Here is a 27,707-nt window from a genome sequence, read left to right as displayed (position 1 = left end):
AAAATGTGAGATCAATCGGGAAAGAGTTGCATTAACAAACCGGTAGGGAAAACTAGTTGTACTTTTGTAATGGAGAAGACTATGAAAGGGCGCGATCCTCATGCTGTATTTGCGGAGATACAAAATCGGGTATTAGCTGCAGGTGTGTCACCTCGTCAGCTAAACAAGTTGAAGTCGATTGAAATTATTACAAAAAAGAAACACTCGGAAAAAGTTTCCGTTTCGAAGATTTGGACAGTATGGGCTGTAATTGCTGCGATAACCTCGGGAACGTTCTTCTATTTCGGTCTTCATACAAGAGAAGGATTCAGCAGTTTGTGGTTTTATGTGGAAAATATCAACCCTCGCAACGAGCTGTGCACCCTGGATGTTCCCGCGCCCGTGCAGAACGCCTTCATGCCACCTGTTGACTGTAACATATGCCGCAACCTGACCCACGTGGAAAAAATATCCAACACGACTCCTCTAGAATTCGAGTCGAGGTAACAATCCGTAAACTGCGAATTATAATTTATTAGCTTTCTATAAACAAACCTTCACGCTTTTAATTTGATCGTGAAAGTATGTTAAAGTAGAAATTGTTGAAAGCAAGTTGAAAGTAGGAGAGATATCGGGAAATTTATAGATAATACCTGAATGGAGTATCACTTCAGTGAAAGTTGCTTTTAAGAATAAATAGTAAATAAATAATTAGAAGTGTGTCTTATCTTTTAGATAGGATTGTTTATGTTCTCACTTTACTTTGTAGGTGGAAAGTGAATGATCATAAGCTGATAACTTTATTCAACGTCTAACAAAAAAGGGTGAACGTGTTTTGGAACCCCCAACATTCAAATGTTAAACGAAAAATTAGTGACATATTTGTTAGTATTTCAATTGAACACTCTCTTTTTAGGTACGAATTATGAGATTTTATATTATCAATGTAGTTGCGTGTTTTTGCACGGTTCCTCTAGGTGTCAGTTGCAAGTTTGCGAACATTTCGCTCTAAAATACGGATTTCAATAGCCGTGAGGACACAGTACAGATAACTTATTGTAAAGTTTTGTGCTTAACTGTAAACATACAAACAAACGGAACAGTTTTTACACGATCATAATACTTTCATTTCAATTTTTTTCTATAATATTAAGCAAACAGACTTGTATAAAATCACTTAAAGTTGTATTTTTAATTATCATAAAATAAAGTAATAAGTTATAAAGAGCAAAATCGTCAAATGAAAAGGAACTTAATTTACTGAGTTTAAAAAAGCTTATAAAAGCTGAGGCTAATATCAGTAAGTTTATTTTTCAAGAAGTCTTCCCTGGTATCCATCAGTATTTCTACTAGGTTTCCTACTTGATTCAGCCCTCAAGTAGCTTTGCAATAAATTCAAACGAAACCAAAATCATAGTTTACAATTGCATAATAACCTCTATCAGAAATCTGATGATAATTGATAATTATAATTCGTTCATTTTCGGAAAGTAAGTTTTTCTTCTCCGAATTTGATCTTTAAAAAAACCAGTGTAGCAATATACTGATAAGGTGATCATTGTGTAAAAATTACACGGCGTCAAAATGGTCTACAGGTGAAATGTTTTCCAACTGACAAGTATCATAACTTAACATCGAGGAGTTGATCTAATAAGTAAGTGGTAGTTGTGATGATGCTAATAATACTGTATTATTTACATGATTCAACGGAATATTTATAGGTCGATTAGTTCGTAAGCTAAGTTTTCGAATCAAGTAGGTTTGTTTGTTTTAATTTCGCGCAAAGCTACACGAGGGCTATCTGCGCTATCCATCCCTAATTTAGCAGTGTAAGACTAGAAGGAAGGCAGTTAGTCATCACCACCCACTGCCAACTCTTGGGCTACTCTTTTACCAACGAATAGTGGGGTTGACCATCACATTATAACGCCCCCACGGCTGAAAGAGCGAGCATGTTTGGTATGACGAGGATTCAAACACTCGACCTTCAAATTACGAGTCGAGTGGCTTAACCACCTGGCCATGCCGAGCCAATATGAGTAAGGTTTTTGTCACTTCTCCAGGTTTTTAACACAACGAAAAAAAACTTGTAAATTTAGTTTTTATATTTGTTTTTGTTTTGAAGTAATACAGACCTTTTTATAACTACTAGGGTAGTATTCAAAATATTTTTAAGTGTGCTAAAGTTTTCAAGATAAGCGATCAGCAATACAGTTTTGAGCAGAAATCGAGTATATGTGTTGAATACGTTTTTTGTTGTTGTTTTTCATGACATTCAGAAAGTGATTCTACACGTCCCTAACGTATCAGTTTAAAGTTTTTAAAAGGGAAATTTCACCAACTTTCTGGATAAAACATTTCCAAAGACGCTTATTTTAAGAAAACATTACAACAATACGTTAAAGTATTGTGCAATAATCGTAGAAAAATGTTAGACCAATACACTAAAGTCTTGTACAAAAACGTTTGTTTCCCTAAAAATAATATGACGTTAATACATTCATGTCTTGTGCAGAAATTGTCTGTTGCACTGGCAATACGTTTACGTCTTAAGTGTTAACTATGCAACAACGTCTACACTTTTCTTTTATTTAATATTCTTTCATAATAAATTCAAATTCTGTTCTACGTAGATCGCGGATAGTCCTTACGTTTTCAATACGTGATACTTTGGGCGTAAAGTGACTAGTTTCAGATCTAAGTGGAAAAACCAGTTGAAGAAGTTGTTTGAAAATCCTGTTTTAGTTTCCCGTTTGCTTATAATGCAAGATGGGAGTAATTAACAGCATATAAGAGGATTCTTTTTTCCTTGACCTGAAATATGACCTTTTCTAGTTGCACAACATTGTTTATTCCAGTACAAACTTACCAAGAACTGTGTGTTTGAAATACTAGATTTACATCTTAACAATTACTGCTCACCATATAAGTATTTTCATTACTCATTTATACGGCACCTTTTATAGCATATATATATTTTTGCAAAGTAAAATTATAAACAGTGTAAAACTCGTAATGTTCTAATAAACAGAATAGTTATACATCAAAACTTCATACTATATGTAAAATTATAAATAGTGTAAAACTCGTAATGTTCTAATAAACAGAATAGTTATACATCAAAACTTCATACTATATGTAAAATTATAAATAGTGTAAAACTCGTAATGTTCTAATAAACAGAATAGTTATACATCAAAACTTCATACTATATGTAAAATTATAAATAGTGTAAAACTCGTAATGTTCTAATAAACAGAATAGTCAAAACTTCATACTATATGCCCATATTAAAATAACTACGCAACTGCTTCACCTATTCCGAAACATTTACATTATACAAAACTAAAGTACAGATCCATTCTATAGAGGGGAGGTTTATAATTTTGTTAAAAAATACACCCAAGTTAGAAATTTGTTTGTTTATTTGAAATTTCGCGCAAAGCTACACGAGGGCTATCTGCGCTAGCCGTCCCTAATTTTGCGGTGTAAGACTAGAAGGAAGGCAGTTAGTCATCACCACACACCGCCAACTCTTGGGCTACTCTTTTACCAACGAATAGTGGGATTGACCGTCACATTATAAAGCTCCCACGGCTGAAAGGGCGAGCATGTTTGGTGCAACGGGGATTCGAACCTACGACCCTCGGATTAAGTCGAGTACCTTAACCACCTGGCCATGCTGGGGCCCATGTTAGAGAACAGCATTCTTTCCGAAACCATGTTATCGAATATTCTTGGACTTTGGTCTGTTTCAGCTTTTGATTAAAAAATGCCAAACATCTTACTTCATATAATTAATTGAAATTTATTGCTATGTTGCCAGATTAACAGAAGGTTTGTATTACGTCTTATGACTTACAGGTTTGGGGAAAGACGTAATTTAAGCATTAGATTAAAATATATATTTTTTGTTGTTGTTTTTTTCACTTTAGACGACTTCTGTAGTTTCTACTAAACAAGAAATTCGTAGTTTCTATTTTGACATAAAATTCAAATTTTCTCACTTGGACTATTTTGACATAAAATTCAAATTTTCTCACTTGGAATTATATCCACAACTTCTACCTTGACATTTAAATATTCCAGTTATATAAATAATCTGACTCACATTTTATCTCGTTTGATGAATCATATTTTCCAGTTTAAGTCAAATCTTCCAAGTAAAAGGGACATAAATTACCCATGACCTTGTTACACGCTACAAGTTTTCATATAATAATTTTTATTACGTTATATTAATAAATAAGATAGGTTAACAATTGTTTAAGTAGGAATCGAGATATAACAGATTAAACGGCTACTATTCACTTATTTATAAAACATAAATAAAACTCAGAAAAAAATTAACTCATATACGTCTAGCTGTTGTTGTAGGACTCACAAATACAATATACCTAATGTAGGACTCACAAATGCAATATTCCTAATGTAGGACTCACAAATGCAATATACTTAATGTAGGACTCACAAATGCAACATACCTAATACTTTAAGTGACAAAGTAAGAAATTAAGGTTAGTTATGCTCCATTCTTTCTTTAATCGTTTTTTTTTATTTTACAATTTTAAAAATGCTTAATATAACAGATATTCATCGTCGTTACTTGGGCGAGACAGCATGTCAATTTACAGTCAGAGCACTGGTAGTATTCCACTTTTCAGAGGCGTCCTGTTTCCCGCTTGTTAAAGCTGATGGTAGAATTCGTATTTGTCGTTTACCTGGATAACAGATGAGGGAAGACTGTCTTTCCCACAAATAACACACAGAAGGTGGTGCAGTATATGTTTGGGCAGCTATTCATCATAGTGGAAAATGTTCTTCATATTCTCCAGGAAAACATCAGTGGTGCCTCTCACTGCAGACAATCTTACAGGCATTGTTGCAACATATGTAATCAAAGTGTCTTTTGGGATTTTACTTCAAATTTTCTAATATACCCCCATAAAGTTTCTGTGAAAGTAACGTTTGATTTGGTCAAGTTTTTGATCTATCAAATCCCAGACCTGATGCTCAACTGGGTTAGAATCGGGTCTGTAGTTGTTGGTTTTCTGTGGGGGTGCAATGCAACATTTGAATGGACTCCAGCAGCTTCTTTCTTAGATAACTGTTTTGTACATAGGCGAAATGAATGTTTGGGGTCATTATTTTCTTGGTAGTAAAATCCTTTACCAATAATATGCAAACCACTTGGTATACCATGATGAATCAGTATCTGATGGTACTTGCGCTGGTCCATTACGAGTATTCCATCTACTATGCAAATATCTCTTGTCGCTGTAGCAGAAAAATACCTCCAAACCATTACACTGCCTCCCTTGTGCTTCATAGTAAGCGCTATGCATTGAAGCATGTACCTTACACCTTTTTTTCTGCCAGCCATACAACCAAAATATTTCAAACTTGGACTCATCTGTCCATAATATCCTTTTCTTGTCTCTTAACAATATTTGAAGATCTAAGTAAAGATTTTTTAAAACTGCTACACAACAAAATATTCCATTATTATTGAGACTTCTGAATACTGTATATGTGGACACTTTACTGTCATTTGGTACGTGGTCATTTGTCTCATGCTTGACATCAGTGGCAGCTTTGCACAAATGAAGATACTTACCATCAATATCATTGAGTTTAGGTGTTCTATCTATTCCTTTCCTATTTTCAAATTTGCCTGTCCTGGTCTCACTGTACTTAACAATGTTTGTGGGGAACATTTCAAGTCTGCAGAACTTTGTTGGAGAGTCCAGCCAACACTATGTAAAGCTTTTACGCTAACTCGCTGGTCCACGGATAATTTTCCGCATGTTTTGTACCGTGGTATGACAACAAAACTTAACATATCGTGTTAAACACTATTTTTATCAAGGTTTATTTGTTGAGTGCTTTTAAACTGATTTATTCTAGCATATATCAATACCATATGCTTACTTCTTTTTTATATATAGTTAATACATTACAGTTATTTTAGACCCTAAATTTGATCAGTATCTTCATTTACACAGAACCCTTACAATGTGCCCTTGGTACACGTATATATACATTGTAAATAATGTCAAGTATCCTTACCCTAGCTCATTCAATTATCAACAGTGAAGCATTACTATAGTGTTGAAATTTACATTCTATAATGATATAGAAGAACTAGCACTAGAAAATAGAAATAATAACAAAACATTCTCTTGTCCTAACACATTTTCGCATTGCTATATATGGTTTGGCAAGGTTTTGTTGTGATAAGTGAAATATTGAATTACACATCTTTTAACAGGTATGTAATAAAAGTATTTACTGTCGTAATAAATCGTTCACGATGTCCACAGAGCCTGTCTCATTATACAAGTTACATATGTAGATGTTTGATATAACATAAATTTATCAGTTTTACAGCACTAAGTGTATTTGCAATTCATCTTTATAAAAATTATCTTATTTGTTACAAGATGTACGATCATTCTGACCAAAATTATATCATTTCACGATCATAAGCACCTATTTGCAAATATTCGTCGTGTAGCTTTGCACAAAATTCTGAAAAACAAACACATTACTTGTATTTACATACATTTCCTCATAGGGATTATTCCGCTAATGGATTTATTTTCTATTTTGTCCAGATATGCATATAAAGGAATTCCAGTTGTTGTTACAGACGCGATGACCAACTGGACAGCCCCTGAAGTATTCAACTTTACATTTTTTAAATCGCTCTACTCATATGAAGGCTTGCAACAAGAATGTCAGTTTTTTCCTTACCAAACAGAGTTCAAAAATCTTTCTGAAGTTTTCACCATGGAAATGGATCGTGCTTTGATGCAGGGCGAAAATAATCCATGGTATGTCGGTTGGTAAGTATATTTTGAAAAATAAATAATAATAATGCATAAGGTCAATATATATATACATGGCGTTTGCCATGGACCATGTTTACTAAGTGATACATTACATGTACGGTGTATTTATAATACGTTTCCATGGAAAGAAGAAGAGGTGCCGAGAGTGCTACAGATTGGGATAGGTAGGACAACTAAGAAATGTTTGCCAACGATGGTTTTAATTAGATCAACTATTTTCAGCTTAATATGGGCCCGACATGGCCAGGTGTGTTAAGGCGTTCGACTCGTAATCCGAAGATCGCGGGTTTGAATCCCGGTCGCACTAAACATGCTCGCCCTTTCAGCCGTGGTGGTGTTATAATGTTACGGTCAATCCCACTATTCGTTGGTAAAAGAGTTGGCGGTGGGTGGTGATGACTAGCTGCCTTCCCTCTAGTCTTACACTGCTAAATTAGGAACGGCTAGCACAGATAGCCCTCGAGTAGCTTTGTGCGAAATTCAAAAAACAAAGACGCATTCCACGTAAATTGACGACGTCTGTAGCTTCGAACCCTCGACTACAAGGAAGAAGCGATCTCTATTACTTTTAACTTTATTATTGCATATTTTTATATCATATTTCTAATGTTTTTTCTCACGAAATACCAAAAGTAAATATTACTTGTACCGTTATTACACACTTGATGAATTTGGAACAGACCTTGGCACTTTTTCCTTTGCTCCCCTTCAATTATTTCCTTAAATATTTTCACTTTTTAAACGGTAGGGGGAATTTATAAACCAAACTTCCTGAGCTTACTAATTCACGTGCTTTTTTATGCATTAAACGTATGAAATAATGATGAAATTCCACTATTCGATTAAAGTAGCCCACGATTTGGCGTCGGGCAGCGTTGACTACTTATAACGTCAAAACTAGGGACGTATAACGTGGATATTCCATGAGAAGCGTGGAACTGACCGCACAACAACAACATAAATATTTAGGAAATTACTAATTATATAGTAGGTCTGTTTGTTAGTCATATCGTTTCTAGGAAAGCTAGAATACAAATTGTGGAAGTATATATTTCCGCCGTAGCTAGAGTGACAACGAAAAAAACTCGATAAATGTACAAGAAATTTCAAATCTTTGAACATATAAAAATTTTGAATTTCTCGCCCTCAGTGATCTGCGCCATCTTGGATTTCATTTCGAATCGGCTTTGAGATTTTAGAGGTCTTATAAATATTTTAAGTTTACCACTTTGAATTCGTAATTCTTACAACTATTGATTTCAAACATTTTTGTGACAGTTACTTCTTGAAATTTGTATTAAACTGTTTGTTTCCAATTAAGTATAAAGCTTCACAATGGGCTATCTGTGCTCTACCCACAACGGGTATCGAAACCCGGATTTTAGCGTTGTATGTCCGCAGACATATCGCTGAGCCACTGGAGGGGTTGTATTAAATAAAGTTGAAAGTTCAAAAAAATGGTGAACAGCTCTTAGTAAGAAAAATGTGCACGTGCTCAGGTCATTAGTGTCCGTTATCCGCTAGCCTGAAATCGTCTGCTACAGTCTGCTGCTTTTATGCGTTTAAATTTACTTTTATTCGATACTTTGTAGCTGTGAACAGCGAATTAGGTCTCTACCAGTAGATCTGATCGCTTATTTTTTTAGCACCACCCGAGCAATGTAACTAATCTAATTTTCTGAATATAGACTTTTTTATATAACACAAAAATTACATATAAAAAATGGGAGGTGTTGCTTCAACTACTACTTAGATCGTTAAAATAGATTTTATATATTTCATATAAATAAGCCTAAAAACTAATATAAAAATATGAAATCCTAACTAACTATAATATTAGTAATTATTAAAGTATTGTGACTTATCTACTCCAATTTTTAGCAATAAAATAAGTATATATTATTACTCTTATGAAATCAAACTTATTTTATAGCAAGTTGCACATTTTACAGTAATGAATAATTTAAAACAGCTACAGTTTTCCAGTCATTGGTATAATGGTTCGATATTTCGATTAGTAGTGAGACCAGTCTCAGCTACACAAGTTTTAACGATAAAGAATGTTTAGTGTATTAATAAACATTCAACAACATTCACTTGTGTACTTCAGAATGATTACACCAGTAATCGAAATGTCGTACCTGTTTTAAAATATTCCTTACTGTAAAAGCTGTAACTTGTTATAAAGTAATACTTATATAATCCATAACTGAACACAAAACGAAGTAGTTTTGTTTTTTGTTTGTTTGTTTTTCAATTTCGCGCAAAGCTACTCAAGGGCTATCTGCGCTAGCCGTCCCTAATTTAGGAGTATAAGATTAGAGAGAAGGTAGCAATTCATTACCACCCTCCGCCAACTCTTGGGCTACTCTTTTACCAACGAATAGTGGGATTGACCGTCACATTATAATGCCCCCACGGAACAAAACTAGTAATAACCCCTGTCTGATATGCGTTTTCAACAATGGTTTCTATGTTATATCCATGTATTGAAAGTATATAATGAAATATCTAGACAGTGAAATTGGAAATATATATATATATATATTGATTTTTTTTTAAATTTAGTGTCTCCATTGAATAAAAACATTTATCTGATATGCATTTAAAAATTACGATTTACTGAAGAGCAAATTTTAAACATTATATTTTGAGCAATTAGATGTATTTGTCACTGTTTTGATTGTAGCTGGATATATTTGATAGATTAACTAGCTTTGCCATACCTGTCAACTATATAACAGGTTATAGTTTTATAATAAAAACAAATTCCAGGAGCATCTACCATTTCCTCAGTACAACAAAATATTAGGGCAATCAGTTGTGGTTATTACTGTTTAGTTTGTAGCTGGCTATGATTCATAATTACCTTTGCTAGTCCCATCAAAAACATAACAGGTTGAAGTTTTAGTAAATAATCCTAAGAGCTTCTTGCATTTCGTGTGTTTTGTGTGTGTGTTTTTCTTATAGCAAAGCCACAGCGGGCTATCTGCTCAGCCCACCGAGGGGAATCGAACCCCTCTTGCATTTCTTTAGTGTAATATTTATATTACGCAGTAATTTTGTTCAATATCAGGTTGTACAAAAACATTTACCTTATTTACTAATATCATTAACTGTGGCAACAATTTTGCCCTAACTAAAGTAGAAAACGTACAAAAAGGAGAAGGGTAATTTTTTCTTTATCAACTATAAACCGTACTTAATAAAAGCTTAACTACTGTCAGGCCTAAGACAAATGAACTTACTAAAGAGTATTAAGCATAGTAATATATAGCCTTAATTAAATTAGAGTTAAAAGCATACACGAGTTACAATGGTAAATTATCTCTTTATCGAATAAAGGTCATATTTAATAATGGCTTCACTAATGTTATGCCTAAGACAAGAGAACTTACTTACAGGGTGGCCCTAAGTTCCTACCCATCCATATTTATATTCAATTACGCATGTATTATAAATTTGTTTCTTTTATTTCAGAGAAATATGGCCGATATAAACCCATTTACACTTGAAGAATACATTGTGACAAGTACGTGGGTACATGAGCGCAAGGATATCCATAAGATATGGATACACAAGATATATGGATGGGTAGGGACTTAGGGCCACCCTGTATAGTTTCAATTACGGTAAACTTTAACCCTAACTAGAGTAAAAAACGTGTACAAGTTACAGACGTAATTTATTTCTTTATCGAATATAAGCCATACATAACAAAGGCTTAACCAATGTTAGTCAAATTATGGTAGTAATTTATCTCTTTCGTATTTGATAAAGGCTTAAAGCTTAACAAATATTAGGCCAACGACAAATGAACTTACTAATATCATTTACCACGGCAAAGTTTAGCCCTAATTAAACTAAAGTTTAAGACTACACAGAAGTTACAGTGGTAATTTATCTCTTTATTGAATATAAGTCGTAATTAATAAAGGCTTAATTAATATTAGGCCTATGACAAATGAACTTACTTAGTTTTAATTATGGTAAAGTTTAGCTCTAACTAAATTAGAGTAAAGGAAACAGGCACAAGTTACAGACGTAATTTATCTTTATATATAGCCGTACTTAGTAAAAGCTTAACTAGTGAATGAATTTACTATTAATTTTAAGCACGGTAATGTTTAGCTCTAACTAGAGTTAAGAACGCACATAATTTACAGAGGTTGTTTATATCTTTATACCCTTATCTATTATTGCTCTTACTTAATAATGGCCTAGCGCGTTAAGACGTGCGCTTCGTAATCTGAGGGTCGCGGGTTCGCGCCCGAGTCGCGCCAAACATGCTCGCCCTCCCAGCCGTGGGGGCGTTATAATATTACGGTCAATCCCACTATTCGTTGGTCCTCTAGTCTTACACTACTAAATTAGGGACGGCTAGCACAGATAGCCCTCGAGTAGCTTTGTGCGAAATTCAAAACAAACAAACAAATCTTACTTAATAAAGGCTTACCTGATGTTAGGCCCAAGATAAGTGAATTCGTAGATTTCTCTGCACGAAATTTAAATTATTTTTTTATTATTTTGAAATTGAAAGTTGTGATATATTACCTTACTATTTGGTATTTGTTTGCTTCCTCGGAATTACGTGAACCGGACATACATTTAATCATGATTTAGATCAACGACCCATTATGTCAAGGAGCATTGTTGCAATAAAGATACTAATGTAACCACAAATGTTGCGTGTCTATGATAGGCGAAAAAATAAAATACTTTTGTATTTCAATATTTCTTCTCTGTTTGTTTGTTTTTTATATTAATTTTATTTTATAATTAAATTTCCCGAAAAATACCAATAATATGATAAAGATTGCTGAATGCTAGGCCAATAATTCACCAGAGCATCACTTCTGGGTTACATCACTAAGCTACATTTCACCAAATATAAGACTAAATTTTCCTAATTTAAATTGGAGAAAATACGTAGCGGCTTTCAAAAAACCCAACGTGTAAGACTGTAACACTGATCCATCCTTAATCTGTAACAGGCTTAGGTCTAGTTGGAAATTAAAATGAGGCTGAAAAACGTTTAATCTCGTTTATCTTGGAAGGAAAAATTAGAATTATCTAAACAACAGTCCATCGTTTTATTCAAAGAAATAACTATTAGTTTTATAGCCATAGTTTAGCGCCTCGTAGAATGTTTTTAAAGTACAGCCTTATAACTCACAGTTCTGTTATCTCTTGAACGATTTGAGATCTAATTACAGTTTTTGATCAGGAAGTTAAACCCTCTGATTGATATATATGACCGCATCCAAGGTCTCTTAATTTGCTTTAATCTGGTTTTTAAAAAATTCAGTTTGAGGGTAAACTGGTAGATGTTCTGATATTCAATAAAATCGAATCGGATATAGGCGCACCTCATGTTTGATATTACTGGCGCACAAAAATATAGCTAATAAAATAAAATAATAAATTTATTCTAATCTTGCCTAACAGAATTTCAAAAGCCGTAGCTATTTAGGATTCTTGTTAATGTAAAGAAGTGGGTGTTAACAAATGTTACTGAAGGCACAACATTAATAATGATGTACTTCTGGTATTTACAAATAACCATTAAGTCTAAGCTGATATTATTAGTAGTAGTAATTACTGTACTACGTTTATGCAAACTATATTTATAATCTACTCTTATTAAATAAAGCGTTCTATTTTATTCTATAAATTAATTAATATTAATTTAAATATTTACAAGAAATTATAAATTTATCCTTCCAACGCCTCACTCTCTAGCGTTCGCCACAAACCCAATAACAATTAATTATACTTGTCATCAGTTTGTTTTTTAAATTTCGCACAAAGCTAGCCGTCCCTAATGTAGCAGTGTAAGACTAGAGGGAAGGCAGCTAGTCATCACCATCCACCGCCAATTCTTGGGCTACTCTTTTACCGTCACATAATAACGCCCTCACGGTGCGATGGGGATGCGAACCCGCGACCCTCAGATTACGCACGCTTTAACCCACCTTGCTATGCCGGGCCGAGAACTTGTTATTAGACATTAGTATTAGGCATAATACATTTTTAACGGGGAAGGGGTAGATACATCTTTATAATGTCGTAATAAGCTCATTTTAACCATTTTTGGGTCCATTTCAATGTATATATTATTCATTAAAAGCAGACTTGGCTGTTATCCGGCATACCTTTTTGCGCTGTGTAGAACTTATTTAATGTGATCTGGCTTCATATCATTGTTATTTAATTGAATAGGTTGCAAAAAAAGTTGCGTTAGCCACTTTTAGGTTCATTTCAATGTATATATATATCATTCATTAAAAGCAGGCTTGCCAATTAGACAACATTTCTTTTTGCACTGTTTCGAAATTATTTGGTGAAATCTAGCTTGAAATTATTATTATTTAATTAGCTATGTTGCAACAAGTATTTTTCTCTCTCAACCCTGAAATTGGTTGGATACAAGTTTTTGTGTGGAATGCATATTCTTCTGTGTATTTTTTCAAACTTGTCTACTAGACAACGTTTCTCTCTGTACTGTTTCGAAGTTATTTGGTGCAATCTAGTTTGAAATTATTGTTAATTAATTAATTATGTTGCAACAAGTATTTTTTCTTCTCTCTCAACTCTCAGAGATATAAGTTTTTGTATGTGGTTTTGCAGTTGGGTTTAGGCTTAAACGTGTAATCAATCAACTCCTATCTCGTTACTTAGTAACGTTAGTAGACAAAATCCAAGAGGGAGTTACTGGTCCACCTGAAATTTTCATTTGTGACAACAAACAGACTGCTCGTTCGAGATAAGAGCTAATGTTTACGTTACAGCATTTTAAGTAGCCTGTTTGTTTGAATAATGTGATCAGCCAAGTCGTGTTCTGTTATTAGCTTGGATGTGTAGAGTCTTTAATCACACACATATAATCTGAACACAAAAAACACACACACACACATACCTCTTATCTACTCAAGACGGCTGTGGGTTTCTTCTCTATATCTAACAAATATACTTGTTCCACGTTGCTTACTTGAATGTATGAGATTACTTAGTGAATAGGTGATAAAGTATACTGCATTGAAAAAACAAAACAACTAAACTGACTAATGAAGGAACTAATGATAGTTTGATTTTCACATGTCATTGGTATGTTTTCCATACAAAAGTATTATCTTTAATGTTTTAGGAATAAATATCTGCAGTCTTTGTTACCAATAACTAAACAGACCATATTTTAATATCCCCAAGCAAGAACATTCGGATTTTTAGAACATAAAAATTGTACACCTTTTATGAGGGGGGTGACATTATAAATAATCGATTATACACATTATAATTATAATTATTTCACATTTCATCATGTGAAAAATAGGTTTTTAATTTCTTTACTTCTGATGAGTGATTTTTTTTCGAGTAATTTTTCGTTGGCCAGAGTAACTTGTTGAGCAACTTTCATTGTTGTCCACTCTTGACACCCCCACCCCACCCCACCCCACCCAGTGACACAGCGGCATGTCTGTGGACTTATAGTACTAGAAACCGGGTTTCGATACCTGTGGTAGGCAGAGCACAGATAGCCCTTTGTCTAGCTTTGAGTTTAATAACAAATAACAATTATTATGTATTTAAATAAAAAAACTGTACCTTACTAAAATCGTCACTCATTTTCTCATAAAATGAAAAAGCCTAGTCTAGAAGATTTCTAAATAAGTGGATTGCTTGTTTTCATTCCAGGGGTAACTGTGATCCTCTCGTAGCGAATACACTACGTAAGTATTATAATAGACCATATTTTCTGCCAGAAAACTCGGAAGGCAGTACATTGGACTGGATTTTTATAGGAACACCAGGGTATGGCGCTAATATGCATGTAAGTACCCTGAGTCTAGCAACTCTTTCTGTTGTATTAGTGTCTGGTATCTGATCATCAACGACTTGCAACAACTAATCATATAATAGTTTATCACGAAACCTGAGTCTTGGGTGCAATCACAGTTTGTTTTTTAAGACTTGTTGAGGCAAGTCCATCTGTCTAGACCAAAGATGCTGTAGCTATACTCTAAAATCGGATATGATTCTGACAAGGACAGTAACTGTAGCAACCTTCCGCCAGGTTGGAAGATCAAAAACAATATCTTCAGACAACAAAGAAAGGTCGCATGATAAGATGTAGGAGTCAAAAACGAAGTAACAAATTAGTGTATGTGACCGTTAGTGGTAAGGTAGTACAGTCATTCCGAAATTCTTTATATCTTTGGCTACTCATAAATTCTGATGTGTATATATATGTATTACTATCATATAGGTTGCATATTTGAATAACTTACAGGTTCCAGACTTGACACTTTTGTGTGCAAAACTTGCTCGGAAAAATTACTGGAATTGTTTTTGTTGCTTGCCACCAAAAAAAAACCTTATTTTGTTTCTGGTTGATAGAGAGACATGCTGTCTTAATAAAGAAAAAAATCAAACATCTATTAAGTTTAATAAAGTATAAGTAAGTTGTTAAGCATACGAGGGCACTTCAAAAAATACGCGGACTGTTTGAATTGCGCGGCTCCAGTTGGTTCCAGGGGAATCCGCTTGGTGTCGCTAGGTTTGCACAGATCAGCTGATTACGACGCCATTTCCCGATTGCAGATATCTTCATTTGTGTATTAGCTACGCGGTTTTAAGTGAAGTGCGATTTTTTCGTTTGGCGGATTTCAGAATGAATAACCTGAAGGAGCAACGACTTGCTGTGAAATTTTGTGTTAAACTTGGAAAATCTGTGACTGAAACTTTTGCTATGCTTAACACGGCTTACGGTGACGTTGCTATGAAGCGTACGGCATGTTTCAAGTAACATGAACGTTTTAAGGATTGTCGACAGTCCATTGAAGATGATGAGCGTCCTGGACGTCCTTCCACGTCAACTGACGACCCACACGTCGACAAAATCAACACCCTGGTGCGGGCAAATCGACGTCTGACTGTCAGGAAGCTTGCTGAAGAGTGTGGGATATCAGTTGGATCTTGTTACGAGATTTTGACCGAAAAATTGAAGATGCACCGCGTTGCTGCGAAATTCAGCCCTCAGAACTCGTGAGTTTTTGGCCAAACACTCGATCACTGTTCTTCCCCACCCCCCCTACTCACCTGACCTTGCTCCTTACAATTTTTTCTTGTTCCCCAAACTCAAAAGACCCTTGAAAGGAAGAAGATTTGAGTCGATTCCCGGGATTAAAGCAAATGCGACGAAAGAGCTGGAGGACATTACAAAAGAAGCGTACCAGGACTGTTTCAACAAGTGGAAACACCGTTGGGATAAGTGTGTGCGTTGGGGAGGAGAGTACTTTGAAGGAGTCCCAGACCTGTAACTTCTAAATAAAGTACATTTTGTTTTATGACGTCAGTCCGCGTATTTTTTGAACAGCCCTCGTATGTCGAGGACATTTTTGTAGTATGATTTCTTGATGGCGGATAGAACCAACGTACCTGTTTTATGACTACTTCTCTCTCTAAATCTTCCATTACAACCGTTCAACTGATCTCTTTTTCAATATAGCATTATTATACATACACAAATAATAATAGATCACATAAATGTTAAACTTTAGGTTCATAATCATCAGATTGATTGTATATTATGTTAACGTTAACATTTAGGTATTGTTGTTTTTTTTAAATAGCAAATATAAGATTCGTTAGAGAATATCCATTGAATGTCCCCCGCTGGTACAACGCTAAAATCAGGGGTTTGATTCCCCTCGGTGGACTCAGCAGATAGCCCAAAGTGGCTTTGCTCTAAGAAGACACACACAAATATGCATTGAACATTCTGGACTCTTTGAACTTAATAACATGAATGACGAGTGAAAATTGAAAATATAGGAATATTTTATTGCGCTCATTTACTCGCACGTTTTTATTTCTAATTTACAAAAAATGATTGATTGTTAATATTAGAGACAATAATAACGAAGGCCCTGCCTGTTGGAGATATTCTTGTAAAAGACATTTCACGTTTCATTCTTCGTCCGAACGTCAGCAGTTCGTTTTTGTTGTTCGTCGTTTCACATAATAAAGAACACAATATTCTATTTATTTATTTCTTGTCCAGCTTACAGTTACAACAATATGTTTACTTTGTAAAATTAGGGACTTGAAGAGGAGGCTACCATAGAATAAATTGTACAAAATATTTGTTTTGTTTTTAACTGGCATGGCTTGGTGGTTTCGTTATTCGACTTGTACTCGTTCTTTTGAACGTCGGAACGTTATAATATGATGGTCAATTGACAAAGAGTAGCTCAAGGTCTGGAGGTAGTGACTAATTTTCTTTCTTTAGTCACGGCCGGGCGTGGCCAGGTGGTTTAAGGCGTTCGACTCGTAATCTGAGGGTCGCGGGTTCGAATCCTGGTCGCACCAAACATGCTCGCCCTTTCAGCCGTGGGGGCGTTATAATTATAATGTGACGGTCAGTCCCACTATTCGTTGGTAAAAGAGTAGCCCAAGAGTTGGCGGTGGGTGGTGATGACTATCTGCCTCTCCTCTAGTCTTACATTGCTAAATTAGGGACGGCTAGCACAGATAGCCCTCGAGTAGCTTTGTGCGAAATTAAAAAAAAAAAACTTTCTTTAGTCTGTCACTTCAAAATTACTGACCCCTCGCGCAGACAGCCCTCGTGTGGCTTTGCACGAAATTCAACAAAAACAAACAAAACGTGAAAGGATACATTTATACAACTAATGGTGTTGTCCTTCACAGAACATAACAGTTAAAGCTCACTAGCTCGCTGTTAAAAAGACATTTCAAACTCAAACATAAATATTCCCTAAAACTTGTAGTAGAAATTTTCTTTAAATTCCGAAGATGTGCTTGAATGTAATCAAGCTACAAGTTCTCAAAGACATAATTCGAGTACGCTAACTAGCAGGCTATGTCTAGCCTTATTTTGGTATCACAATAGTTATTGACTTACACCATGAATTCGCTATTTAGTTTTTTTTTCCAACGGATAAAATGATTTCAAAAAAGGAATTCGAAAGTATTCAGTTGGTATTTATTGCACGTGCTACTTGGTACTTCCCCTAATAAATTCAATGCCAAATTTATTTAATGTTATTTTAATTAGGTTTCTATAGTCACGTTGAAGGAAGCGAAACTATTGCCAAAGTTCCATATATATTTTTCACTCCTTACGACAGCGTAAGAGTTGTTTGTTTTTAAAGTTACAAAATCATGAATTTGTAACAACAATTTTCTGTTGATTTTGTTTTAAGATCGATCACGTCCTATACCCCTCTTGGCAAGCTCAGATTAAAGGACGGAAGCTGTGGACGCTAGAACCAGTTCCAGAATGTTTCACTGAGTGCAGGACGTTGGAAGTCACTATCGAGTCGGGAGAAATAAGTATGTTTTTTTATGATGCAATAATCGGATAATTTTCTTTTTGTTTAATTTAAGTACACGTAGTAAAGATTATTTAGGAAACCGGCTTGGCTGTCCAACAGCCATGCATCCCAAAGTTCACGTGACTAGGAAAAGGATGCCAAACAATAGCTGGTAAAATTAACGTAGAAATCAGCCTTTTGTCATGAATTAAACATAAGGTTTGTCAGAATAAAAAAAGGTAATAGTGTAGATTTCATAGTATCTATTTACAGTTTTTCTGGGTGTGTGAGTTTTTTTTCTTTTAACAAAGCCACATCGGGCCATTTGCTGTGCCCACCGAGGGGAATCGAACCCTTGATTTCAGCGTAGTAAATCTGCACACTTACTGCTGTACCAGTGCGGGACTACAGTTCCTGCTTTTACAGAAGCATGCTAAACCCAAATCAATTAAGCTAATAAAATCAATGATCAAGAGAAAACCCACTTGAAGAGAAAAATATATATGGAAAAGCGGCTGGTTTGGGTTGAGAAATTTTATTTCAAGTAGAGGAGCGAACAACGTTTCGACCTTCTTCGGTCATCGTCAGGTTCACAAAGAAAGAAAGAGGTAACTGATCGTTAACTGACCACATGTTTGAAGGGGGTTGTGTAACTGAGTGTAGGAATGTAGATGGCGTGCTTAGATGTTTGAATATATTTTATAATATAGGTATAAAGGTGTTCCTTTGTATTGGTTTATTTTGGGCTTGAGTTGTTGTATAAGGCTTCTTTCATTTTGCGTTTGTTTCCTTATTTAGTATTTAAGTGTTTTCTACGGTTATGTTGTGTTTATTTGATTTGCAGTGTAGGAAAACGTGTGAAGGTGACTTTTTGTATAGGTGTGTGCGTATAATGTTTTCTACAGTTTGTGGAGGAAACTTATTCAAGTGGTTAAATTATTGTTTTATTTTGTCTAATTTGACGTTAATTCTATCTGGTGAGCAAAGTTTTATGGCTGTGTTTATTTGGTTTCTTAGTATGTTGAGTTTCTGTTTTGTTTCATGTGCTGAGTCCCAAGTAATGTATAGTCCAATATGGACTAGTATTTGTCGGTGTATTTCTGTTTCAAATTGCGCACCGGTTTAGCAACAAAGTAACAGTTTAGACAAAAACACAGTAAGTAAGTAACAGTTTAGACAAGAAAGACAGTAAGTAAGTAACAGTTTCAACAAGAAAGACAATAAATAAGTCACACTTTAGACAAGAAACACAGTAAGTAACAGTTTAGACACGAAAGACAGTAAGTAACAGTTTAGACAAGAAAGAGAGTAAGTAAGTAACAGTTTAGACAAGAAAGACTGTAAATAAGTAACAGTTTAGACAAGAAAGACAGTAAGTAAGTAACACTTTAGACAAGAAAGACAGTAAGTAAGTAACAGTTTAGAAAGAAAGACAGTAAGTAAGTAACAGTTTAGACAAGTAAGACTGTAAATAAGTAACAGTTTAGACAAGAAAGAGAGTAAGTAAGTAACAGTTTAGACTTGAAAGAGAGTAAGTAAGTAACAGTTTAGACAAGAAACACAGTAAGTAAGTAACAGTTTAGACAAGAAAGACAGTAAGTAAGTAACAGTTTAGACAAGAAAGACAGTAAGTAAGTAACAGTTTAGACAAGAAAGACAGTAAGTAAGTAACAGTTTAGACAAAAAACACAGTAAGTAAGTAACACTTTAGACAAGAAACACAGTAAGTAACTAACAGTTTAGACAAGAAACACAGTAAGTAAGTAACACTTTAGACAAAAAAGACAGTAAGTAAGTAACACTTTAGACAAGAAAGACAGTAAGTAAGTAACAGTTTAGACAAGAAACACAGTAAGTAAGTAACAGTTTAGACAAGAAAGACAGTAAGCAAGTAACAGTTTAGACAAGAAACACAGTAAGTAAGTGACAGTTTAGACAAGAAACACAGTAAGTAAGTGACAGCTTAGACAAGAAAGACAGTAAGTAACAGTTTAGACAAGAAAAACAGTATGTAAGTAACAGTTTAGACAAGAAAGACAGTAAGTAAGTAACAGTTTAGACAAGAAACACAGTAAGTAAGTAACAGTGTAGTCAAAAAAAGAGGGTGAGTAACAGTTTGCATAAGAAAGGCACAGCTGTTACGATTGTTTGTAATAATTATCTCTATAACATTTTATTGATTTAAAAAAGACATACATGTGTTTATATTTAAAATGTATTTTCACCCTTCATGTTATTTGTATTACAATATTTTCAGAACATTGAGAATGTACGTTGAGTACCCTGTAAATTTTAGTCCTGAAACTTAGAAGCAACTAGGCTAAAATTTTAAAATAACCTGTAATCTGTTGTTGTTGTTGATAACCAAAATAACCTATAATCTGTTGTTGTTGTTTTTATTACACACACACACAAATGCGGCTGGTGTTCAGGTATAAGATTTAATCCCCTGGGGACTAAACAGTCCTCCTTCAACCCCGCACCTGGTGGAAATTAGAAAAATATTAACGTTAGTGTATAACACGGATAGACAGATTAATGGATGTGATTTTACTAATGTAAATGCTTGTCTGGTAAGCATGGTAGGCAACAAAGCGAAGGCCAAGAAAACCCCTTCCAAAAAGAGAGACGGAAAGATACGACGAGAAGCAGGCCGGATATAACATGAACAACAAACAAACGGGCCAATTCAGGGATCAAAATGCCCAAGCGAGGATCAATGGATCCAATGCTTAAGAATTAGATGTGGGGGGAAACGGAAGTACCCCGAGAAAACCCACTTTCACGACCTGGGCGCCGAATAATCTACCCAGATCGTGCCCGAGGGTAGCTGTAATGAAAGTCTAGGTTAATAATCATAGGGAAAATAATAATAATAATAATCACGATGATAATGAGAGGCAAAGTTTGGGTATGGTGGCACTGTCGGGTTAGCACGTTCTGTGATAAATATGCGCCTTATTGTTGCTCGAGCTATATCTATACGTTGATGTTCTAGTAACCTCTCAGGTGACATTTCAAGTGATGTTTCTGGACTTGGCTGTTCTACACTGGTCTGGACGGACTTATGTCTTCCCTTAATTTGAGATTATGACGACTTGGTGTTTGTGGACTTGGATTCGGTTTGAACCGAGGCGTCTTTAGTTGTTGGTCGCGTGGTTTGTATCTGGGTCGAGGTGGTGGAACTTGGAATGAGAGGTGTGGTCTGGCACGACTTGTTATTAGTCTTCTGAGGCTCAGAGTGGTTTGATTCAGATCGGTCGGCAGGTGTATTAGTTGATGTTATAAGTTGCGAAACGTATTCATGTTGTTTGGGTGTTCTCGGATTAGTTGGGCGACGTCGGGGGCGTTCGGCACTAAAATGAAAAATATGGTAGTAACAACCATTATGTAGAATTGTATCGGCAACATGCTTGGTGGTGGTTACTATTTTCATGAAGCTAGTAGGTTGTCTGGTAGATTTTGAGAATATACGATGCACGGCGTATGTTTCAGTCTTTGTCTGAGTTTCTATGGCGTTTTTGATCTCGGACGGATGTATCGAAGGATGTATACCTCTCAAGAAAACAGTGAAAAGGCTCGTTGGGTTTTTTGTCGGAGAGCGTCTGATGTTAATTACAGTGTTCCACGGTTCACAGAAGTATGAAAGTTCGGCAGGAGTTGACGGTTGAAGGAGAATACCTCCTCGGCGAAGGAACCGTGTTCTAGAGGGGTCTATGGAAGCGCCGGGATTAGCTTGGGCGATAAACGTAGCTACTTGTAAAGGCGAAAGGTGAGGTGGTAGACCGTCGACGATGACCGGCGGGACAGAAGGCGTGAGTGGCACGGCAGGTCCGAGTAACGAGAACTACATACTGGGAAATCAAAAGGAGAGAAAACACACGTCTTACTTACTCGGCGTCCGTGGTGTCCTTTATTTATTACATACCTAATAGAGCAACGTTTATAAATACTGAAGTACCAATAGTTCTTAGAAAGAGATCATTTGAATAGTTTCATTGAAAGGATGAAAGTGATAGGCTCTTTTTTAACCCGGTCCTGTTAGAGATACTTCTGTAAAGAAGATTTCACTGTATCCTTCTTGTTGGAGCGGAATTAGAGTGAGAAACAATACTTTGAGAAGGAGAACATTGTGCTAAATTAATATAAGACTGATATTTATAAGAAATTATCATATATATTTATTTATAACATTTCATTTGTTTTTAATGAGATTGGAACAAAGGTCAAACAACAATAATTAACTGTAATATAATTAGTTCTGCGTCATAAAATGGTAAAAAAATTAATTAGAATATATTTTTAACACTTAAAAAAACGAATCCAATGAAAATCCTGAGGTACACGTATATTTCATATTTTCCTTTAGATCTACAGTAATAAAAATAAACGTGGAAACGTGCAACAAAGTGGGCATATAACGCAAATTATACAAAACAAAATTACCGTTATGTAAGAGAGTTTAAAGTGTCTTGTGTAATCTTTAAACACAGTGTATGATGATATAAAATGTGCAATGATAAATTGTTCAGAACATTAATATATGGTATGTGAGCTCTTTGCGTTATACAAAACTTGACAATCTGATTCTATATTCCCATGCAGTTTATTCACGAAGAATTGTGAAATGTTATTTCAAGTGCCCTGTGATACATCCCACAATTCATCCAAGTTACTTGAGTACCATTCAAATTTCTCAGCGTCCACGTAACTCCAAATATCCAAAGCGTCTTTGTGAGCGTTTCCTTCGTGCTATTTACGTTCCAAGTACGATTTCACTTCTTTGGCTGTATATCTGTGGACATTTTCATGTTGAAAGATGAAAGTTTACTTAAATGAGACGTTCTTAAAGAAATTACATGGTGAATCAGAACCTACCTGTACCTGTCAGCAGTTAGGACACCTTTGTTTCCATTAAAGCCCTCGACATCCTTGAGTGAGATACAGCTCTACAATTGTATTGAGTAATTCTTAACCTCCACTACAGATGTCGTTTTCTGACTCTTATACCGATCGATAGTCTGCCTTCAAACAGATGCTGTTGGTTATTGCAAAACAGATCAAATTTAATCTCTCATGTAAAGAGGATATTTACCATGTCTCTTTTAGTATTTTAATTTTGTTACCGAACACCTATGTTCATTGTGGCCATCTTGAACAAATGTGTATCTTATTGTTTTTGAAGACCTGTACTTTTCAGCAAAATTATTCACAAGATCTCATCTGGATCGTCGTCTGTAACATAGATAATTTACCTTCAAGAACTTTATCTCACTTGATCGTTTGGCTTTCTTCTTTTGTCACTTTTATTGTCAACAGTGCCAGTGTCACAGACCTCCTTCAGAATTTTAGGCTTAGAGTAGATTTCTTCAGCTGAAACTTTGATTTATATACACTTGTCGTGTGTGATTTCCTTCACGAAATCCATTGTGTTCACCACAAGTTTCAGACTCAAAAACTATGTTACTACCTGTAGTCATATAAACCTTTTAGTGGTTTGGATTGGTAGTCTGACACCTAGTCACATTATGTCATGTTAACATAACAACGCATTAGGCAACACTTACTTTTTATACAAAATATGTTTTCTTATCATGTGTAATGTCCATTATATATTCACTTTGTCTTCTGTTTCCATAATTATTTTCAATACAGTATATATTTAGAGAGAGAGAGATTTTTCAAGTGTTTGCTTCTTTCGAAGTGATGATATATTGCCAATGTTCTATGTAGTTATTTATCCTTCGGTAACATGGTTCTTACTCTAACAGTCTAAAAGGACGTGTTATAGAGCGTGATGATTCTGATGATCTAATCGACCAACCATCAAACTAGGTTTAAAACAACTTAACGCATAAGTCTAACTAACGCATGGAAAGTACATTTTCCCTTTCAGTGATGTCGAGAAACCCACTTGTTGAGAAATTTATATGCAAAAACGGCTCGTTTGGGTTGAGAAAATATTTTACATAGAAGAGCGAACAACGTTTCGACCTTCTTCGGTCATCGTCGTTTTTGCATATAAATTTTCCCTTTCAGTTGAATCTAACGGTTTAAGGCCTGGCATGGCTACGTGTGTTAAGGCGTGCGACTCGTAATCTGAGGGTCGCGGGTTCGCATCCCCGTCGCACCAAACATGCTCGCCCTTTCAGCCGTGGGAGCGTTATAATGTGACGGTCAACCCCACTATTCTTTGGTAAAAGAGTAGCCAAAGAGTTGGCAGTGGGTGGTGATGACTAGCTGCCTTCCATCTAGTCTTACACTGGTAAATTAGGGACGACTAGCGCAAATAGCCCTCGTGTAGCTTTACGCGAAATTAAAAACAAACAAGCTAACTATCGAGTTAAAGTATTTTCTGACGAGATGAGGTTTTCATAAAGTAACATAAGTGAAGAAATCCGTTACGCATATCTCAAAAACATTGCTTTGATACATGTATAACTAATAATCGCAGGATTATATAAATATGTGCGTCTATGTGTTCTGTTGATACTGAATACTTACTAATAAAATTTATTCATTTTTAATTTTTCTACGTTTTTAGTTGTAATCGACGCCAACATATGGTACCACAAAACCTTGATCGTCGGCAATGAGATGAGCATCACTATTGGTTCTGAATACGACTGACCAATAATGAGACGAGAATTGCTATTGGTTCACACGACGGATCAGCTTTAAGATTTTTTGTTGTTACTCTGATGATGTATATTTTCTTAATGAGTTATTAAATATCGTGACTAACTCGCTGATATAAAGTGTATTCCAAAATGTAAGCGTTGCGCGAAAATGCGCTTTCTCTGGTTGTTCCGTGTATGAAATGTATATTTACGTTTTCTCTCATATGAAGTGGTATACTGCTTGTGCTTAAGGCCAGCGCTAGTTAGATGGAAAATAAATAAATAAATATTATTCATTATATGTATTTATTTGTAACTATGGAGCAACAAAATAGCTCATTTCTATTTCGTTAAAATAATATGTAAGTATTTTGAGCTTCAATTAAAAAAAATATATATATATAGTTTCATAGGCACTTCCCCCTGAAACCCACAACTTGGCTAATCTGTTGATTGAACCTCGCAGATACTTCACTAAAATTGGTGGTGGACCAAACCATGGTTGATGATTTGAATGAATAAAATAACGAATCACTGAAAATATATAATATTTAATACATAACCGTACAAAATTTCATGTCCAGAACTATGGTATTGTGCGCTTATAATTATAGGTAGAGGTACTTTTGAATATTAAAAATAAACAAAAAGTTCATCACCTGCTCAAATAAGTAACGAGCTTTTCTTGTCAAGAACGAAAGAACGTACGCTGCTCATAACAATTAGTATTTCAGCTGTGATAAATCTTAATTACAGTTTTCAAACAACGTAACTAACACCCTTACTTAATTTTATATAAAGCGACTGTCATGTGACTTGATATAAAAATACTTCCTTCTGAGTTCTTGTCCACAAAATCTCATTAAATACTTACTACAGACTCTACACATGCTCGTGAAAAATGAGGTTTTATCTAGTCCTGGCCATGCTCTAAACATACAGTGGCGTATTTAAGTAGGGGTTAGAAGGGTCTCAGTCTCAAGGCTCATGATCTGATAATTTTATTCTATGTAAAATTACATGGGATGTTGATCCTATATGACGTTAAATCCGTTACTCGATCCTGTAAACAGTGTGATGTGTTAATCACTTGTGAACAAGATGTGTGCCAACGTGTTGTTTGACCAACCCACGCGCTCTCAACTGAAAACATGTTGTTTTTTAGTAGATAAGATTGCACACTACTGGTCATTTCATGAACCTGTTTGACTGTTTAGAGACCATACGCTGTCGTCGTACTGAGTGATCTGCTTTGTCATGGCTTCAATTAATTATATTAGTAACACTTTGAGACCCTTTGCAACTTGTTTGGCCAACTTCTCGCTAACCTATTCAGACGTCTTCGTTAGGGTCCTTGCACACTTCGTGATCCATCTGGGTGTTTTCGAAACTTTACTGTTGCTCAAACTAATAACACATTATATATTCCTTCTCCTTCATACACTACTGAAATATACACGTCGTATCAAATGGCCTGACACGTGTTTGTACAAAATATAAATCAAAATCTAAGGTTTCACTCACGTTATGTAATAACAGTACTTAAAGCCTTGTCGTAGATATAAACAGATAATGCTGTTAAATAATAGCAATTTAAGAATATGCGATAAATTCAGATGTGATTGTTCTATCGTAATAATTACAAATATAGTTTTAAATTTGTATTAACAGTTCATTTTATGTTACTAACGTACGAAGCAGATGTGTATGCCAAACACGACTTGTGTGTAACTTGTGTTTTAAGTTGTAAATTGCGTTTGTGATGCGTGTAAAATACTAACACTTAACAACTGATTGATCATTATAAATCGCCCGTCCCATAGGAGGCTAAATGTCTAATATGTCTGTTTCTTTTCTGGATTTCGCTAGGACAATTTGCGTTAGCCGTCCCTAATTTAGCAGTATAGTTAGAGGGAAGGCTGCTAGTCATCACCATCCGCCGCGAATTCTTTTATCAATAAATAGTTGACTAAGCGTCACATAATAAAGCTCCCACGGCTGAAAGGGAGGGTATGTTTAGTGTGACAAAGACTCGAACCCGCGACCCTTAGATTACGAATCAAGCGCCCTAACCACTTGGCCATGCGGGGCCTCCATTAAATATGAAGGCTCGTAACATGGAAAATTCAGTTTTAATATCTGTAGTGGGCAGAAAATAGATACCCCATTGTGTAGCTTTGTGTTTGGCCCGGCATGGATAAGCGTGTTAAGGCGTGCGACTCGTAATCTGAGGATCGCGGGTTCGCATCCCGGTCGCTCCAAACATGTTCACCCTTTCAGCCGTGGAGGCGTTATAATGTGACGGTCAATCCCACTATTCGTTGGTAAAAGAGTAGCCCAAGAGTTGGCGGTGGGTGGTGATGGCTAGCTGCCTTCCACTACTAAATTAGGGACGGCTAGCACAGATAGCCCTCGAGTAGCCTTGTGCGAAATTCAAAAACAAATAAACAAACAAGCTTTTTGTTTAATAACAAACCACCATTACAAATCATTGGTTACAATGTACTCATATTAATCATAAAAATATGCCCTTATAGCAAGAATATAAATTTATTGCACACCCGTTCAAAATAGCGTTGTTGTTTTTGTGGTATATTTTAAAATGTCCGTATCGACTATTTGGTAAGATCTAACTATATTAATGTGTTTTATTAATTCATTAATGTGTAGTTACACTTTTGTAGGTAACATTATTGAAAAAACATTTGGAAAAATTATTTTTTTATCTCTTAAGTTACGTAGTTTATGTAATGTTTAATGTTTTAAGTCTTCAACCTATCTATTATTTGGGAAAATGGACGATTCAAAATTACTTGTATATTTTTGTCTGAATAATTAATGTATTGAAACCATTTTTACTTTAATTTTGTATTATTAAAAATTCACTTTCGTTTATGTAAAAAGACTGCGATAGATCA

General features: G+C 35.1%; 1 protein-coding gene across 1 annotated transcript; it reads left to right on the top strand.

Annotated features, from left to right (window-relative positions):
- LOC143258712 (uncharacterized) lies at nt 1-25,081 on the top strand. The gene is made up of 5 exons (XM_076518189.1): nt 1-482; nt 6,597-6,827; nt 14,529-14,664; nt 18,059-18,188; nt 24,714-25,081. The coding sequence occupies exons 1-5, from the start codon at nt 70-72 to the stop codon at nt 24,797-24,799; spliced, it is 996 nt and encodes a 331-aa protein (XP_076374304.1). The 5' UTR covers nt 1-69; the 3' UTR covers nt 24,800-25,081.
- Nucleotides 25,082-27,707: the final 2,626 nt, after the last annotated feature.

The sequence above is a fragment of the Tachypleus tridentatus genome, chromosome 1 (genome assembly GCF_004210375.1).
Source record: "Tachypleus tridentatus isolate NWPU-2018 chromosome 1, ASM421037v1, whole genome shotgun sequence".
Lineage (NCBI taxonomy): Eukaryota > Metazoa > Arthropoda > Merostomata > Xiphosura > Limulidae > Tachypleus > Tachypleus tridentatus.
This window is presented reverse-complemented; position numbering and strand designations above follow the sequence as displayed.

Excerpts from the sequence above, each read along its gene's own strand:
- LOC143258712 (XM_076518189.1), top strand. The coding sequence starts at position 70 with ATGGAGAAGACTATGAAAGGGCGCGATCCTCATGCTGTATTTGCGGAG. Across the intron at positions 483-6,596 it reads CCTCTAGAATTCGAGTCGAG|ATATGCATATAAAGGAATTC; the intron begins GTAACAATCCGT and ends TATTTTGTCCAG. Across the intron at positions 18,189-24,713 it reads TATCGAGTCGGGAGAAATAA|TTGTAATCGACGCCAACATA; the intron begins GTATGTTTTTTT and ends CTACGTTTTTAG.